This window comes from Egretta garzetta, unplaced genomic scaffold, assembly GCF_000687185.1.
Source record: "Egretta garzetta isolate BGI_Z169 unplaced genomic scaffold, ASM68718v1 scaffold351, whole genome shotgun sequence".
In the NCBI taxonomy this organism is placed as follows: domain Eukaryota; kingdom Metazoa; phylum Chordata; class Aves; order Pelecaniformes; family Ardeidae; genus Egretta; species Egretta garzetta.
This window is the reverse complement of record NW_009258489.1, coordinates 402,640-418,260: the sequence shown is the minus strand read 5'-3', so window position 1 is coordinate 418,260 and position 15,621 is coordinate 402,640. Positions and strand designations below refer to the sequence as shown.

The window sequence follows — 15,621 nt, the reverse complement described above, 5'->3', positions numbered from 1 at the left end:
GGATGTAAGATCCCATCCGACAGTAAAAAGGAAGTTCAATATTATAACTGCAAACTTCTGATTTATTCTTAGTTGAGCAGCTTAGTTTGAGGGAAACTTTGCTTGTTTTAGAAATGAAAGATATTAGATTATAATAATGTAGGTTGTTATAAATCTAAAAAGAAGGTAGATTTTTTTTCTGCCTCATGGACTATTTTTAGCCTAGAAATAACTTAGTGTTTTCTCTACAGGAGGAAAAGAGCTGTGGATCAAGTTCTTAGATGCAGTGTTACTTTGTATATTAAAAATCTGATACATAAAATACAGTATGCAGGTAGAATCTGTGTTGACAGCTGCCTGTCCTTGTATTAGATCTGAAATGGAAATCCTGCTATTTTTGGAGGTGTTTCAACTCACTAGTAGGCGTTAAAATGCTGAAATGTGGAAATTGAAGTCTTTTTTCTCTGTTTTCAGATATCTGCTTATGAGGACTCAGTTGCTGCTCATCTTGCAAAAATTCTCAATTCTGATCAGCACTCAGTTGTCATATCATCTGCCAAGTGAGTTGATCCTTTTTGTGTACAATGTGTGGGATAAATCCCCTGTGTAACATTAGCACCTTAATAATCTTCTGTGTGAGCCTGATTTTCTTATGGCTGGCCTGGCTTGCTTGGCTTAATATATCTTAATTTATATATTTTAGAGTGGATGTTTTTTCTGTAAAATTTTTGTATGGTACAATTGTAATGGATAGCTTAATTCTAAATACATCACCATTAAACAAATAAAAATCACATAATACTAATATAAAGTGATTTTAAATCACTCCAAATCAGAGCACAGCTTAAATATGAAACTTACTGCTACTAATGCAAATGTATGTGGCCTACTTCACATTACATTCTTTCTGGTTTTTTTTATGCATATCCGTATCATTAAGAAGACAAACAACTTCACCCATGTGAAGGCGAACTTCAGGCTAGGTAGCTTTGTCATAGCTCTGTCTATATCAATTCAATAAATAGTGGTCTCAGACAGCAGGGTTTTTCTCCCCAAACTGAAATACTTAAAAATGAGGGATAATTACTTGGCAAATCGTGGACATCATCTGAAATCAGAAGTATTCTGTGTATATCTTCTCTGTGAAAAAAAAAATCTTATATTTTGCGATACGCAGAAGACCGGTCACAGGGTCTTCAAAAATATATCTGAATGTCATTACATATTTTTTTTTTTCTGCTAACAACATGTTAATGAAATTTCATTTTTAAAGTATACATAGCACATGTTGAAAATTAACTCCAAATTCTAAATTGAGTCTGTATCTTGTTAAATCTATTTAGTTTCTGTCAAATAAATTTCAACCAAATGAGCAGTACTAAGCAATTATCTACACCTTGTTAGGAAGTTTGCTGCCTGTCTGCAGTGAAGGTAATAAACCCCAAGTCTTTCTCTGATTTACACAAGGAAAATTCATTGCAGCCACTGTAGTTTGCATAGATACGCCTCAGGGTCAGTTGTGGTTCGAAAGCCTGAGTGGTGCAATGGGACACGTGTGGCCATATGCTTTCATCTAAGAAGCGCTCCCTTAAAGTCAGTAGGTTTTCTTCATGGTTTTTAGGCTCCATCTTCGCGTGGGAGTTCGCAAGACAGTGTTTGAAGTTAAAGTGAATGCAAGTTTGCGAACAACTCTGGTATGGAAGGTGCACAGGCGAGGGAATAATTCCAAATAGTCATGTTTATTTCAGTTCTTAGAAATAAGAGACTTAGATACAATGTGTGCAAAGGCTTAAATAAAAAGGGAGGAAGAGTTTTTGTTTTAAAGCTTATTGCCTGAATTTGGCAAGCCATGGAAAAGAGTATCATCTGCTTTGCAAGTATGATCACAGGGTTCAGTTTCCAACAGGAATGGTGTATAGCAGAATGCACATAAACCAATTGCCATAAGAATTTAATATTCAAAACATATCTATTTCACTCCATTTGATTTCTCCCCTCTCCTATTCTTATCCAAGAATATTATGTGAAACTGTAAAGGACTTCGTTGCCAAAATAGGGAAGACTTATGAAAAACCAATGGAAAATGCAGAGGAAGCTGATGCCATGGCCATTAAAGTAAGATGGTTTATTTTCTGGTTTAAAGTTGTGTTTTTCTGTTATAGCTCATGGGTATTTAATTTTTAAACCTCTCCAGGATGCCCAGCTTGGCTTCCATTCCAACCAGTGACTTCAAAATTCTTCTCTTCATAATGCATAGAACAGTTATTTCCAAACTATCTTTAAACTGTAAGATCTCTGTAAACTCTGTTTACACTTTTTTTTCCTTCAGAAAGGATAAAGTACATGGTAACATACATAGAGAAATGGAAATATTGTGCATTAGGAGTTACATTTTTCTCTGAAAGGGATTAAGTTAGCTACAGGAAAGGAATGGGATAATGAAGAGAGAATATGCTGGGAAAATGAAGGGAAGAGAGACTACAGTGTTAAAAATAATGGCTTAAGCTGTGAATTGTAGAGATTGTGTTGCAAAAGCACTGAAGAAAAACCAGAAGGATTTGGTATGAGGCACGAGATTTACATGAGCTGAAAAGAAAAGAAGAAAAAAAAAAAAATCACTAACAATCGCAGAGTCAGGAAAAGTACTTGCTAAATGGCAGTTCCTGGTTCACATTTCTATTCAGTGCGCATTTTAGAAAATGAATTTTCTTTTTTACTGTTCCAGGGCCAAACAGTGTTGGTTTCCTTTCACTTAAGCACAGAAAATCACTCTTTTCCAGTGTACCTAGAGAGTAACTGCTCAGTCGGGGGTAGAAGTGTTTGACAGTGTTTGGTTCTGGCTTGAGCCTTTTTGCTCTGTGACAGCTCACTTGCTTAAATGTACAGCTGTGTTGGGGGGAAAAAAAAACCAAACCAAAAACCAAACCACCATGTGTTTTCAGTCTAACAGCTAGGCATGTCCCCATAGGTTATCTCTCCAAACTGAGGTACTGAACACCCATAATTTGTTATAATGCATGGTATGGGCAAATCTGTGCTGCTTGTCAACCTGTGCTGCAGGCCATCTAAAGAAGAGTGAGATTCTAATCTGTACCCTAGTTACGTGGCAGGCTGAGTTTAGCACAGTGTGTTATTTTAGTCTGAGTGCAGGGGATTTTTTGTTATAATTGCTTTAATCTGGTTGGGTGTCACAGAATCTGCAAAAACTCATGCGGACCTACTCATAGTCTGATGTGAAATATTGAACCTGGGTTTGGATTTTACATAGACAATGACATAGATACTTAGCCACAGGCAATTTTAAACCTTACCGCATGGAGAAATTAGATCCTTCCCAATGATCTGGTACTTAATTTCCTGAATGTGTTTACACATTCACTGTTCTTTTTCTGTGTGTGTATTCTTTTCCACTTTGTCTTAGTGCTCTGAGTTAAATGAGAAGCTAGACCTATTGCTCCAGGCTCTTCACATAGAAGCCCAAGCTGCTCCCATTCTCCCAGGCATCACTCCCCCCATTGTGGAAGAAGAAGCAGAGGAGTTTTCAAGTGAAGAATCCTTGTCTGAAAGTAAAGAGCAATTAGCGGAGTGTGTCTCAAAGTCTTCCACCCAGAAACTCTTCAAACCGAGAGAACAGTTAATGCTCCGGGCAAACAGCTTGAAGAAGGCTGTGAGGCAGATCATTGAACAAGCAGAAAAAGGTGCATGCCAGCAATGTTTTGATCCTGATAGAATAATGATGCCTTATTTATTTTTTTTTTTTAGCAAGCATAAATTTTCAATATTAAAGCTTGATTTCTACATTCTTATGTAGATAAAATTATGTGCTTACTACAAGCTGCAAGGAAAAGAAATGCAGCTTGTTTGGATGTTGATGACTGTCTCTCTGCATATATGAATACGTATGTATGCATGTGTGTGCACATATAAAAGTGTGTTTCTTCTGTAACTATTATCCTCCACAAAAAGCAAATTTCTGGCAGTAGATCTCTATCAATGGGTAAAAGATTGCTAGACTCTTTTTCACTGAATTGGCAATAGAAATCTTTTGTTAATATTTTTAAACTGAAAGTTAAAGCTACAGAAAAAAAGAAGCTAATTTTCCATTTTTGCAGATTTTCTTCAAAGATCTTGAAACTTTCTGTCTTTTTTTAATAAGCAGTTGTGGATGAGCAGAATGCTCATAGTGAAGAACAAGTGAACCAGTCCCCACTAGAATATAGCAAAGAATTGGATGAATCCAAAGAAGAAGAAAAAGAGGAAGATACAAAGGAACTTGAGTCCCCATCAAGTGAGTAAATTAGGAATAAAATAACGTACAATTATGCAGTCATCTTATAATTGCATTATGGAGCATAGTTGGCTCCATAATTAAAACCACTAGCATGCTGTTTCTCTGGAAAGTAGTTAAAAATTTTAATAGATTTGGATAAATAAAAGTTGAAGGAAAAATGCAGAAGATTAAGATGAACAGCCTTTTGGAATACATTTATAAAGCTGAGAAGGTATTTATTGGGGGGAGAAGTGCCTGCATTTAATGCGGTGTTTACACTCTCCTTTCTACATGAAACCTGAGCAGGGACTAGAGCCTGGGTAACGGTGGCAATAGCATGTCTCAGTCGTAGGCATTTTAGGGTACATGGTAGGAATTTCTGTCAGTCATTTCTGTTGAAGGCATTCCAAATTGTGTGAAACAGACATATTTATTCATTGTATTGACAATGAAACTCTGATGTCTCAGCTGGGACCTTACTTTGAGACAGTTATTGGAACAGAGAGAATGAAATTTAAGTCTTTTATATGAAGTGGAACAGCATAAAGCAGGAAAGAATATAATAAAAAACTGGAGATGGAAGTCTCCTGAAAAGTGGCAGTACTAGGGTTACCCCCTCTATTTGTCTAGTCCAGAGCAGATATTTGAACCAAAGTCTTTAATATGGGCTTCTTCCCATGAAAAAATTCTTCCGTTGTTGTCCCAAATACAGGTCATTAGTCCTAGCCATATAGCAAGCCACTACTCCAAGCTACTCTCGCTTTCCAAGGTGTAGAGCCTGCTCTGTCCTTGGTCAGATGGACTTTTATCAGCTGCTGCTGTCTGAGTGCTCCTGCTTTCCTGTAGGAGCATCGTTCTGTCCTCGCTATGGGGCTCTGCAGGTTACTCTCCAAAAAAAAAAAAAAGGAAGACAGCATGGGTAGCCCTTGCTGGGTTTTCAAATGCAGCAGAAAGAACCCAGTTGTGTTATTTGTATCAATAGCTGTACAAAGCAATCAGAATATTGAGTGATCTGAGTTTAAAACAACTCACTTGGAAGGTAGCATGTTCATAAATTAATAGCCCATTTTGTCACTAAGCTTTCCTTTTTGGCTATTCAGAGTTTGGTTACTGTGCATAAAATGATATTTAGGAATAGTCATCTCCTAAAATAGCATAGTACTAATTCCCACATTCAAATGATGGGGCAAAATTTCTCCTTCCTGTGACCTTTGTGAAATCTGCCAGTGAGTGGCTGCAGTGGAAGAAGGAATGACAATTTACCTGTAAGGGACCCTCACTTACCTCCTCCCTTTCTTGGTTTTGTCACCAAGCCAATCCAGCCAGAGGTCATGTCTGGATATTTTCCATCACAAATATCAATACTGCATTTTGTGTTGACTGGTAGTTCATGTGCCAGGGTTGTTCAAAAGTCTCAAGCTGTATAGTAATTTTAGGAAAGATGCTTCTTACTATAGGTGGAAATTTCAGTCTTTGCCATATTACCAAATTGGAGAGTGATGGTGAGGTCTTGAGACGATCTGCAAGTCATGGAGAAACAGTGGTAGATGGTGAACAGCAAAAGCCATCCTCTAGATATTTGGTGAGCAACTTCCTGTGGCAAAATCAACGAAGTTGTTTGGAATTTGCATCTCTTTCTATTACCCTAGCCCAAACCAACATCCTCAAAAAGTGGTGTCCTCATGAGTCTGTGCTCTGAAGCTGGTTCCTGTGTCAGTAGCTCCTACCTTAGAAATAGGACATTAGTCTCTTGGGGCTTCTGTTGATTCAGAATCTCACATTTCCTTTTCTCCGGGAATAGATTTCAAACTTGCTCCAGTGATTGTCTCTTCATTGGCTGCTCTCCTTTTCCCTTTGTTATAGGAATCAATGCTTGTTGGTTGTCCAGTTTCAATAGCAGCTCATAGAGGATGCTGCCCTACAGATGACCCAATCCTAATGCCATAAATATAGAATAAAATAAAGATGTACACATATGTATATCCATATGTAGAAATATATATAAACCCCTTCTTTCTTGGTGATAAAACTTCTGCATTTATTGGGGAGCTATATTATTCTTCACACATCCGATATGTGTGAAATAGAGTGCATATTAATGCTGTCAGTGGGAGATAGGTGTTTAGGGACAAAGCATGAAACATGAATTCAATTATCTGCAATGAAACATCAGTTTTACTCACTAGGGCTCTGTTGTTTTTATCAGAGCACAAACAGCAAAAGTTTATCTTTATTGCAGTTATCCCCATGAGTCTCATCTGTCAAATAAAGAGCAGCTGCTCTGTTGATTTTCGTATCTAATAGAACTGCCTTGTTCCCAAGTACAGAGAGAACAGACTGTGTGAATAGCATTGTGAATTTTTCAGTAGTGTTATGAAAAATGAATGTTAATTTTGTTCTGAATATTATATTTTACCCTCTGAGGATCTTCCTGGTCATTTGATGAAGATAGTATTTTTCCGTATGTTAATTACCTTCACCTAAATATTTAATAAGTCTTGTTAGATATCAGTTGCAGTTTTTATTTCTTTTCAGTTTTTAACTTTATATTACAGTGTTTTGTCATGCACAGATCCAAACAATTGTGTTGTTATCATGCAATATTATAGCATTTTGTGATAATTGCCAAGGCTCTTTTGCAGATCTTAAAGTCAGAAGGAGCTGTTAGTCCACTTGGTCAGACCCTTCATATAAAACAGTCCTGAAAATTTCACCCACTTATCCCTGTCCTGCATCTAATAATTTATGTTTGACTTAAGCAAGTGAGCCAGAAAGGTGTGTAATCTTATTCCTGGGATACAAGAGGGTGAAGAATTTGCCGTTTGATTGACTGTTCCGTGCTAGATTATTATCACTTTAAAAAAAAGTGAATGCCCAAATCATGGCCTGAATTGATTTGAACATAATTTCTAAACCCTGGTTCTTGTTATTACCTTTGTCTCTAGATTTTTGCGGTCTGCATTTTCTTCCCATTAATGTATACATACAGCACACCCATGTTACTCTCAGGCTGAGTTACCATGATCAATGTGAACTGATCTGTCCCCCTCCTGCCAGAACAAAGGGTATATTTTATCCTTCCCACCACATTCCCAGTGGTATTTTTCTTCTCCTTCCTTGGTGCTAGTCCTAATCATTCTACTTTTGCTGAATTAGTTTTCAGGTTTTGAGAGGAATATATCAGATCACGTTGAAATAATTTCATGTTTTGTTCTGAGCTTCTTCAGATGGTCAAGGTTGAAGTTGTCCTAAGCTGCAGTAGTTTTAACATGTTGAGATAATTTGGAGCAGAGGCAGCCAAGAAATATCTGTGATCATCTGGTGTGCAAAAGCTTTTTACATGCACAGGGAAATGCTATAGCAAAACATTCGGTAATACCCAAATTTTCTTCCCTGGGGCACCAATTTCTGGCTACATCTGACGGGGCTGAATTTCACAAAGATGAACTTCCCCAGGCTAAAGTAAGCACTGGCATATTCTCTCAGTCTGCATGAAACAAGTTCTGCTAGGAAGGTAAATTACAGCACCTGAGGTCTCCCTCTGCAAAGCCTATCCTTCTTCATCACCTTGAGAGGCAGCCCCAGGGATAACTGGCCTCACTGAGCTACCGGTTCCTCTTTATGAACATCTTCTCTTTCCTCTTGATTTTATTCCCCTTCTTTTTCCTGAGCCATTGCCTGCCTTTGCCACCAACAATTTGACCACCTACCAAACTTCACTCTCTGTCACAAGATTTTATTGATCCATCTTCTGGAGAATTTTAACAAATAAGTTATTTCAATTATTTTGGGAATTATTGAGGGTTTTGTGAAAATGAAAAGATGATGGTAAATGCATCTCCCCCATGATCTCTCTTAACTGCAGAAGACAAGAATGTCAGAACATGCCTTTGCCTTCCCTTGCAGTTTTCAGGTTGGCTGTAGATAAAGGTGTCAGAGTTTTGTCTGAGGTTTTCAGAAACCTGAAGCAGGCAGGGGGTCCATTTTAGCTGCTTGAAGCAAATTGCATGGCTGTTGGCCATGTAAATACCTGATCTATGGGTTAGAATAGCTATCTATATTAAAAATGTTATAAATAATAATGAACAATACAATATAGGTATATTCATAAGTAAATATATATTAAATTTAAGTTTAAATTCTTATTACTTTGTTAACATGTTTATCAGGAGCTTACTAGAGCATTAAATAGAGCATTTTAAGGTGGATATAATTCAATTTTTGCTGGTAGCTTGAAGCATAGGTTGGGAACTTGTCGCACTGAATGCCATGCACACTTGTTCATTTCAATTTGTGCTTGTTGCTTGACCTGTTTTTGAGTTTTCTTCCCTGTATTTAGAAGAAAAACTGTGGTGTGAGGGGGAAGGACATTTGTCATGGAATGTTAACAGATTAAATGAATGCTTTTGAAATATTTTGAGGGCTGAAAAAACTACGTATTTGGTAATGTCATAATAGGTCTAGTTAGTGCTCTTGCTTTTACTTCTTCTGCACAGTTAAGACTGCACCAAGATCTCCAGATCGACGTACAAGCCGAGGTATCCATTCTCAGACAGGCTCTTTCTCTGCTCCAGCTTTGGCAGCAAGCAAGGAAAACCTCCCAGTGCTTAACACAAGGATTATCTGCCCAGGTAATTATGAATTTGAAATCTGCTGTTCCTTATGCTACTTTAGTATTGCCTTCTGTTCCCCTGCTTGCTGTCAAATAACTATTTTTACTTCATGTGGGGAGCCTTGAATTTGTTTGAACCAACATACACATCTTTGTATTGTATCATATAGTAGGAAATGCAAAATAATGCAGAAGAGTCTCGATTGTTTGGCACAACAGCAGATATAGCAGAAGTGTTACATTTGGTTCTGGAGGACGAAAAATGAAATTCGGGATCTTAGAATCATAGAATTGCAGAGTGGTTTGGCTTGGAAGGGTGCTCTAAAGATCATCTAGTCCAACCCTATGCCATGTGCATGGACATCTTTTACTAGATCAGGTTGCTCAAAGACCAAGCTGAGCTTGAACACTTCCAGGGATGGGGCATCCATAACTTCTCTGGGCAACATGTGCCAGTGTCTCACCACCGTCATCATAAAACATTTCTTCCTTATGTTCAATGTAAACCTACCCTCTTTTTGTTTAAAACCATTGCCCCTTGTCCTGTCACTATGGGCCCTGGGAAAAAAGTGTCTCTCTGCCCTTCTTACGAGCCCCCTTTATCTATTGAAAGGCTGCAATCAGGTCTCCCTGGAGCCTTCTCTTTTTCAGGCTGAACAACCCCAACTCTCTCAGCCTTTCTTCATAGGAGAGGTGTTCCAACCCTCTGACTATTTTCAGGTCCCTCCTCTGGACCTGCTCCAACAGGTCCGTGTCTGTCTTGTGCTGAGGACCACAGAGCTGGATGCAGTACTCCAGGTGGGGTATCACCAGAGCAGAGTGGAGGGGCAGAATCACCTCCCTCAACCTGCTGGCCACACTGCTTTTGATGCAGCCCAGGATACGGCTGGCTTTCTGGGCTGCGAGCACACATTGCTGGCTCATGTCCAGATTTTCATCCACCTGTACCCCCAAGTCCTTCTATCGTTCATCCTAATCAGTGGAGGCTGTGAAGGGGCTGGGCTGAGGGATGGTGCCATGTAAAGTTCAACCGTCCAAATAAGAGTTGTCTGTAGGTACCTCTCAGGAAATGGGTAACTGAAACTATACAAGGCTGCTGTGCAGTAAAAACAGTTGAAAAAAAAAATCTGTTCTTATCCAAATGCAATTAATACCAGGGGGCACCAGTAAAACACTGTTTCAATTAACTTCATTAATATAGTTAAAACATAATGGAACTGAGCTTACATTTTTCTGTAGGTCAATTTAAGTGAAAGCTTTTAGAAAGTACTTTTCTTTGTTTACATATATTACACAGTGTTTTGCAGAGTGACTTTGGTATTAGTCAAGGTCGGCATGGCAAGGCTGTGACATTTCCATGTTAAGTAAAACTTTGATTCTTCCAGTTGTAAAAAAGGTGAGGGTATTCCTTAGGAATATTTCCAAGGGAAAGGACAAAAGGAAAATCATGGACAGTTTGGATGTGAAGACTAAAGTAAATAAAAAGCTCTAGTAGCCTTTTTGGATGTCACCCATTTGGTTACTATACCAGCCAGTGAGTGTTGGCCTGAAATCCTGAATTTTCTTTGTTTGTTTTTTTTTTCAATGGTGGTACCTGAAGAGTCAGCCACCGCACCACAGCATAGCTGCCTTTCTGCTCAAGAAAGCCAGACACCTGAAAAGATAACCAATATAGGTAAAAACTGAGATAGAAACACAATCATTCCCTATACATATTTAATGAATATTTTGTCTATCAGTATGTGGCTTATATTACGACAATACATCTTTCTCTGTTAATCAAATACAAATTGGTTGTTTGTTTGTTTTTTTTGTTTTTTGTTTTTTTTTTTTAATCAGGTTTGAGGGCTGGTCTAGCTGCTTCTATTGCAGGAAGTTCAATTATTAGCAAAATGTTGCTAGCAAACATCGATCCATTTGGTGCTACACCGTTTATTGACCCGGATCCAGATTCACTGTAAGAAACTTTTTTCTTTTCAAATTTACCATTTTGCTTTAGTTTGCTTTTCTTAAGATTTTTTTTTTTTTACTTTTTTTTCATTATGAAATTCTGTTTTGCTGTCACTTGACAGTAGACCTCAAGGTCTGAAAACAGGTGGGATTTTGCCATTTTAATTATAAGTAGTGCAGAAGTGTCTTGCAGCAGCAGAAATAATAGGAGATGTTTGCTCACTTACCTCTTGCCCACTGGCTTGGAGAGGAGGAGGCTGGCAGTCCTTCAGAGATGGGTTTTTCTGCCCAAACCCCTGGTCTGAACATGAGCTCAGCCACCAGCAAGGTGTTGAAGCAGGTCTGGGCACTTTGTAGTGGAAGAAGAAGAGTGTCCCTCTAAGGACTAGAGTAGTGAGGTAGAAATTGTGTGTCCTAAGCTGTCTCTGCTCCCCAGAGCTGGGTGTAGCATTGGCAGAGACTTATGGCTAGTATCTGGGTTGTGGGCCACGGCTCCCCTAAAACTAAGCACTGCTGTGCTCACAGCATCAGCCAAACATCTAGCACCAGCATGCCTCAACGCAGCCTGGGTGCTCGGCCTGGTGTGGTGCTGCCATCTCAAAGCCATGCCCAGGGCAACTCTTTCCTCATATCCCACTGTTAATTTTGGGTATAGTGAAGCTACTGCTAGGATGGAGGTGTGCTACAGTTTCTTCTTTGTCCTACGGGAAGTAACTTGCACTTGCAAAGGAGCTAGCAGCCAATCTGTCTCTTTGACTGCCATTGGGTTTCCTCAGGGAGATTCAGGGGAAACATCTCTTGATGCCTCTTGGTTGATGTATCTGTTCTGAGACCAACCACAACCTCAGTCAAAGCTCTGTGTGTCCAGGTCCTGTACAAACATACACCCAATTATCTCTTTTCTTCTAACAGGGAGGGATATTCAGAAAAATGTGTCATGAACAACTACTTTGGAATTGGGTTAGATGCAAAAATTTCACTAGAATTTAATAACAAGCGAGAAGAGCACCCGGAAAAGTGCAGGTAATATAATTGTCAGTAACAGAGCCAAGATGTTTCCATTGTTTTCCATATCTCTTTATTTGAATTTCCTAACTTTTTCTCATCCTGCAATACTAGTAATAGTAATAGACATAGTAATGTGTTTATTTCAATGTGTGAATCTTGTTTTACCTGTTTTCAGAAGTCGGACAAAAAACATGATGTGGTATGGAGTTCTTGGCACGAAAGAGCTACTGCAGAGAACTTACAAGAACTTAGAACAAAAAGTTCAACTTGAGGTAAATTTTATTTGTGGGCAGAATGAGTATTTTTGCTTCCGCAATGTGTAGTGAAGAATTTGGGCTTCCTCTTGAAATCTTTTAAGAGTTCTTATGTCAACCCAAGCTGACTTCAAAGGCACTGTGTAAAAATGTGGTATGTAAGAGTTGGTTCCCCAGGTGGTTTTTTGGAGTAAAATGTCAGTACTTAAATATCAAAAAATACCCAGTATAATATTTCTTGTAATTACTGGGTGGTTTTTTTTTTCCCCAAAATTTCTTGTATAGATAGGATACGTTTCTTAATGTTCACAAAGGGGGAGACCAGGTTTTAAGGAGAAAAACAGACATGATCATACACTAAACAGAAGAGATAAGGAGTCTTAATCCTTCAGGTTCATTTTAAACTATCTGAAAGCTCGATTACACCTATAGGGAGAGCACACAGATGATCTTAGTCAAAAATTCCTGACAGAAGAGGGAAGATCCTGAATGTGCATCGCAAGAAGCCCAGCTACACCTATAGAGACTTTCTCTAATACGTGTTTGAGACAGTCACACGAAAGAAGCAAGGTATTATCACAGCAACAATAAATGCAACGTAAATGATCTAAGGATGGTTATTTTTTGTCTTTTAAGTTCTAACATGAAATCTAAGTTTTCTTCATGATGCTGGGAATTTACAGGACATATAAATGATTACTAAATGGAAGAAAGAACTACGGGAAGGTTACAGCTGTTTTCGCCCAAGGAATATGTAGGCTAGATTTTGACCAAGAACATCCATAATTTCTCTTTTTACTTCATGCTAACCATTTCATATGAAAGTTCATGATACTTTTTAGGTTGAAAGAATAATTTTAAGTTACCGGAACTCTTTCTCACTCCTCTGAGATTAAGGAAGAGTTTGTCTGGTAGTGGCAGATTGCTGTTATCTAAAGATTGAGTAATTATCGAGGAATTATGCAGTAGTTGGTGAATATAATGACAGGAAAGAACATTATGTATGCTGCAGATAGAATTCTAATTTAAGGATCTTTTGAATAAGATTCAAATAAGATTCAATAAGGCATTCAAACCTGACCTTTCCATAATTATTTTTGAATATTTCTGGAAGTAAACCAGCAAGTAGAAATTTCATATTTAGTATTGCCTTGCATAATATTAGCCTTATGCTAAAACATGTGATGAGGTGCTTGGCATTGGAAAATTAAAAATATCAGTTTCAGGAATTGGAGGCAGACCTCTACTATAATACAAATGGCTGTGCAGCATCTATTAATATCAGAGCATATTTTGGATACTGTCACATTTTGATTAAAATGTTAAATTCTGTCTTGTTGCTGAGATTAAATCATAAAAATATAGCACTAAGCATATTCAGGAAATAATTTTGCATCTCTTTCTCCTCCTGATAAAATTGCTACAGATTTTGTCCTTATTTCCTGAGGGTTTCTATTTTGTTTATATAATTTTGTGATCCTTCTCTGGGACTGGTAACTTGTGGTAATCTAGCAATCTTCTTTAAAGGCAACTTTACCTGCAAATTCACGATGCCCAAAGTTGCACCTGCATCCAGCATTTATGACCTTATATTTCCAGCTTGCTTCAAATCCAAGCTGGTAGCACTGCTGGAGGACTGCATTTTTGACTCCCAGTTGAATGGTTTGAGATCATTGGGCTTACTTCTGTGGGCAGTTGTACTGCTGTAAGTCAAGAGTGATTTCACCAAAGTCTGTAAATTTACTCCTGGCCATAAGTAGGGTGAGATTGGCCCATGTCATCTCATGATTGTTTTGAGTAGGACTTGGAGTTGCTTATGGGTTTTGGAGGATAGAGAGGTAAGAAAGAGGGGATAAATGGTTGGTCATAGGAGCAAGCTCTTACCTGCAAAATCAACAACTCCTAGCCACGGTCAGGATAACAACTGTGGGGTCATTCCTAGATTTGCCTTTGCTCTTTTGGGAGGGGAGTGAGTTATTTTTCCAGGAAGGCAAGTGTCCAAGTGCTAACAACACTTACATTTAACAACGTATTTGTGGCTATGCCAGAAATATTCTTGGATTTTTTTGATTTTTTTTTTCCCCTTGCTTAATAGACTTAATGTGAAAGTGTTTCTTTGAAGAGTCATGGAACACCTCTGCTGGTAGATAATAGTGTTTTTTCAGCTCTGCAAAAATTGGTGCTAAGATTGGGAAGAAGAGGTTTGTATTAGAGCTGCTTCACAGCATGGATAGAATAGGCTTGCGTCAACCTATTAATGACTCCATCCTCCCCTGCCAGCTCTGTTGAATTTTCATGTATTAAAAATAACTGATAACTTTTAATCACATTATTTATATACTGAATGAGCTTTTATCCATTACAGTGTGACGGACAGTACATCCCCCTTCCAAGTCTGCAGGGCATAGCTGTGCTAAACATTCCCAGCTATGCTGGTGGGACTAATTTCTGGGGTGGAACCAAAGAAGATGATGTGAGTAACGTTAAAGAGCAGTAACCTGGGTGAAACCAGCAATAAATACTATAAACTGCTCTTCTTCTTTAATTTTAATAGTAGTAGCATGCAGTTTGGATAGCAACTCTTATCCAGGGAGGCTGTTTGAGTTTAAACTGTATTGTCTTGCATTTGATTCTTTAATTGAAAATATATCCCGTGATTTTTCATTATTGCCTCTATTGTGTCCATTCCAGCAAAATGTTCATAGTAAGGCTTAATTATTTTTTTTTAAAATGGCTCTATGAGATAGTATTTTTAGAAACTAATTTTATAAACAGACACACAAATAGTTTCTCTCTGTATTCTTTTACAAAGTCCTGTAAGTAAGGTTTCTCAAAGCATAGATTCCTCTGTTTGCTATATTCTAACAATAAACAAGGTGGACAAGGATAATCACTCATGGTTTATACCTGAATTTTCCTCCTGTTCTTCAGTCAGCTTTGGACTAAGGAATGGTTATTCAGAAAATGAGGACTGATGCATTTAGTGACTGATAACTTAGTGGGGGTGGTAATCTGTTTTTTAAATACTACTTTCAATGAGCTTCTAAAATATTTTAAGATATCTTTTTTCCCTTCTTCCTCACATCTCCCATGAAACTTTATACTACTCGGATACCTAAATGTCTTACAACTTGGAGCAGTCTTACTCCTGCCATCCACTTCACGCACAGTGCAGCAACTTACTAGCAGATTATCCTAATTCTGCATCTCCTGATTTAGTGCGTGTGAGGTCTGCATCACCTAAAACTGTAGGTGCAAATTAGCTTATGAATTGAATGTAGACAATCCAGGACTTATTTTTCAAAAATGCTTTTGGTTTCTTGACTGGAGCATCTCCCCTACGAGGAAAGGCTGAGAGAGTTGGGCTTGTTCAGCCTGAAGAAGAGAAGACTGAGAGGGGATCTCATCAACGCATACAAATATCTTAAGGGCGGAAGTCAAGAGGACGGAAGCAGTCTGTTTGCAGTGGTGTCCAGCGACAGGACTAGGGGCAATGGATGCAAACTGAAACACGAGAGGTTTCAGTTGAATATGAGGAAGAACTTCTT

General features: G+C 38.3%; 1 protein-coding gene across 4 annotated transcripts in view; it reads left to right on the top strand.

Moving 5' to 3' along the window:
* The window catches only part of DGKH (diacylglycerol kinase eta), a 74,775-nt gene that overhangs the window by 37,830 nt on the left and 21,324 nt on the right, over positions 1 to 15,621 (top strand). For all 4 annotated transcript variants that reach the window (XM_035900861.1, XM_009645221.2, XM_035900853.1 and 1 more), the window contains 9 exons: positions 454 to 539; positions 1,995 to 2,094; positions 3,401 to 3,677; positions 4,139 to 4,267; positions 8,746 to 8,880; positions 10,701 to 10,818; positions 11,724 to 11,834; positions 11,995 to 12,091; positions 14,439 to 14,546. In XM_035900861.1, coding sequence (XP_035756754.1) covers positions 454 to 539; positions 1,995 to 2,094; positions 3,401 to 3,677; positions 4,139 to 4,267; positions 8,746 to 8,880; positions 10,701 to 10,818; positions 11,724 to 11,834; positions 11,995 to 12,091; positions 14,439 to 14,546 — 1,161 coding nt within the window. The remainder of the gene's footprint in view (positions 1 to 453; positions 540 to 1,994; positions 2,095 to 3,400; positions 3,678 to 4,138; positions 4,268 to 8,745; positions 8,881 to 10,700; positions 10,819 to 11,723; positions 11,835 to 11,994; positions 12,092 to 14,438; positions 14,547 to 15,621) is intronic.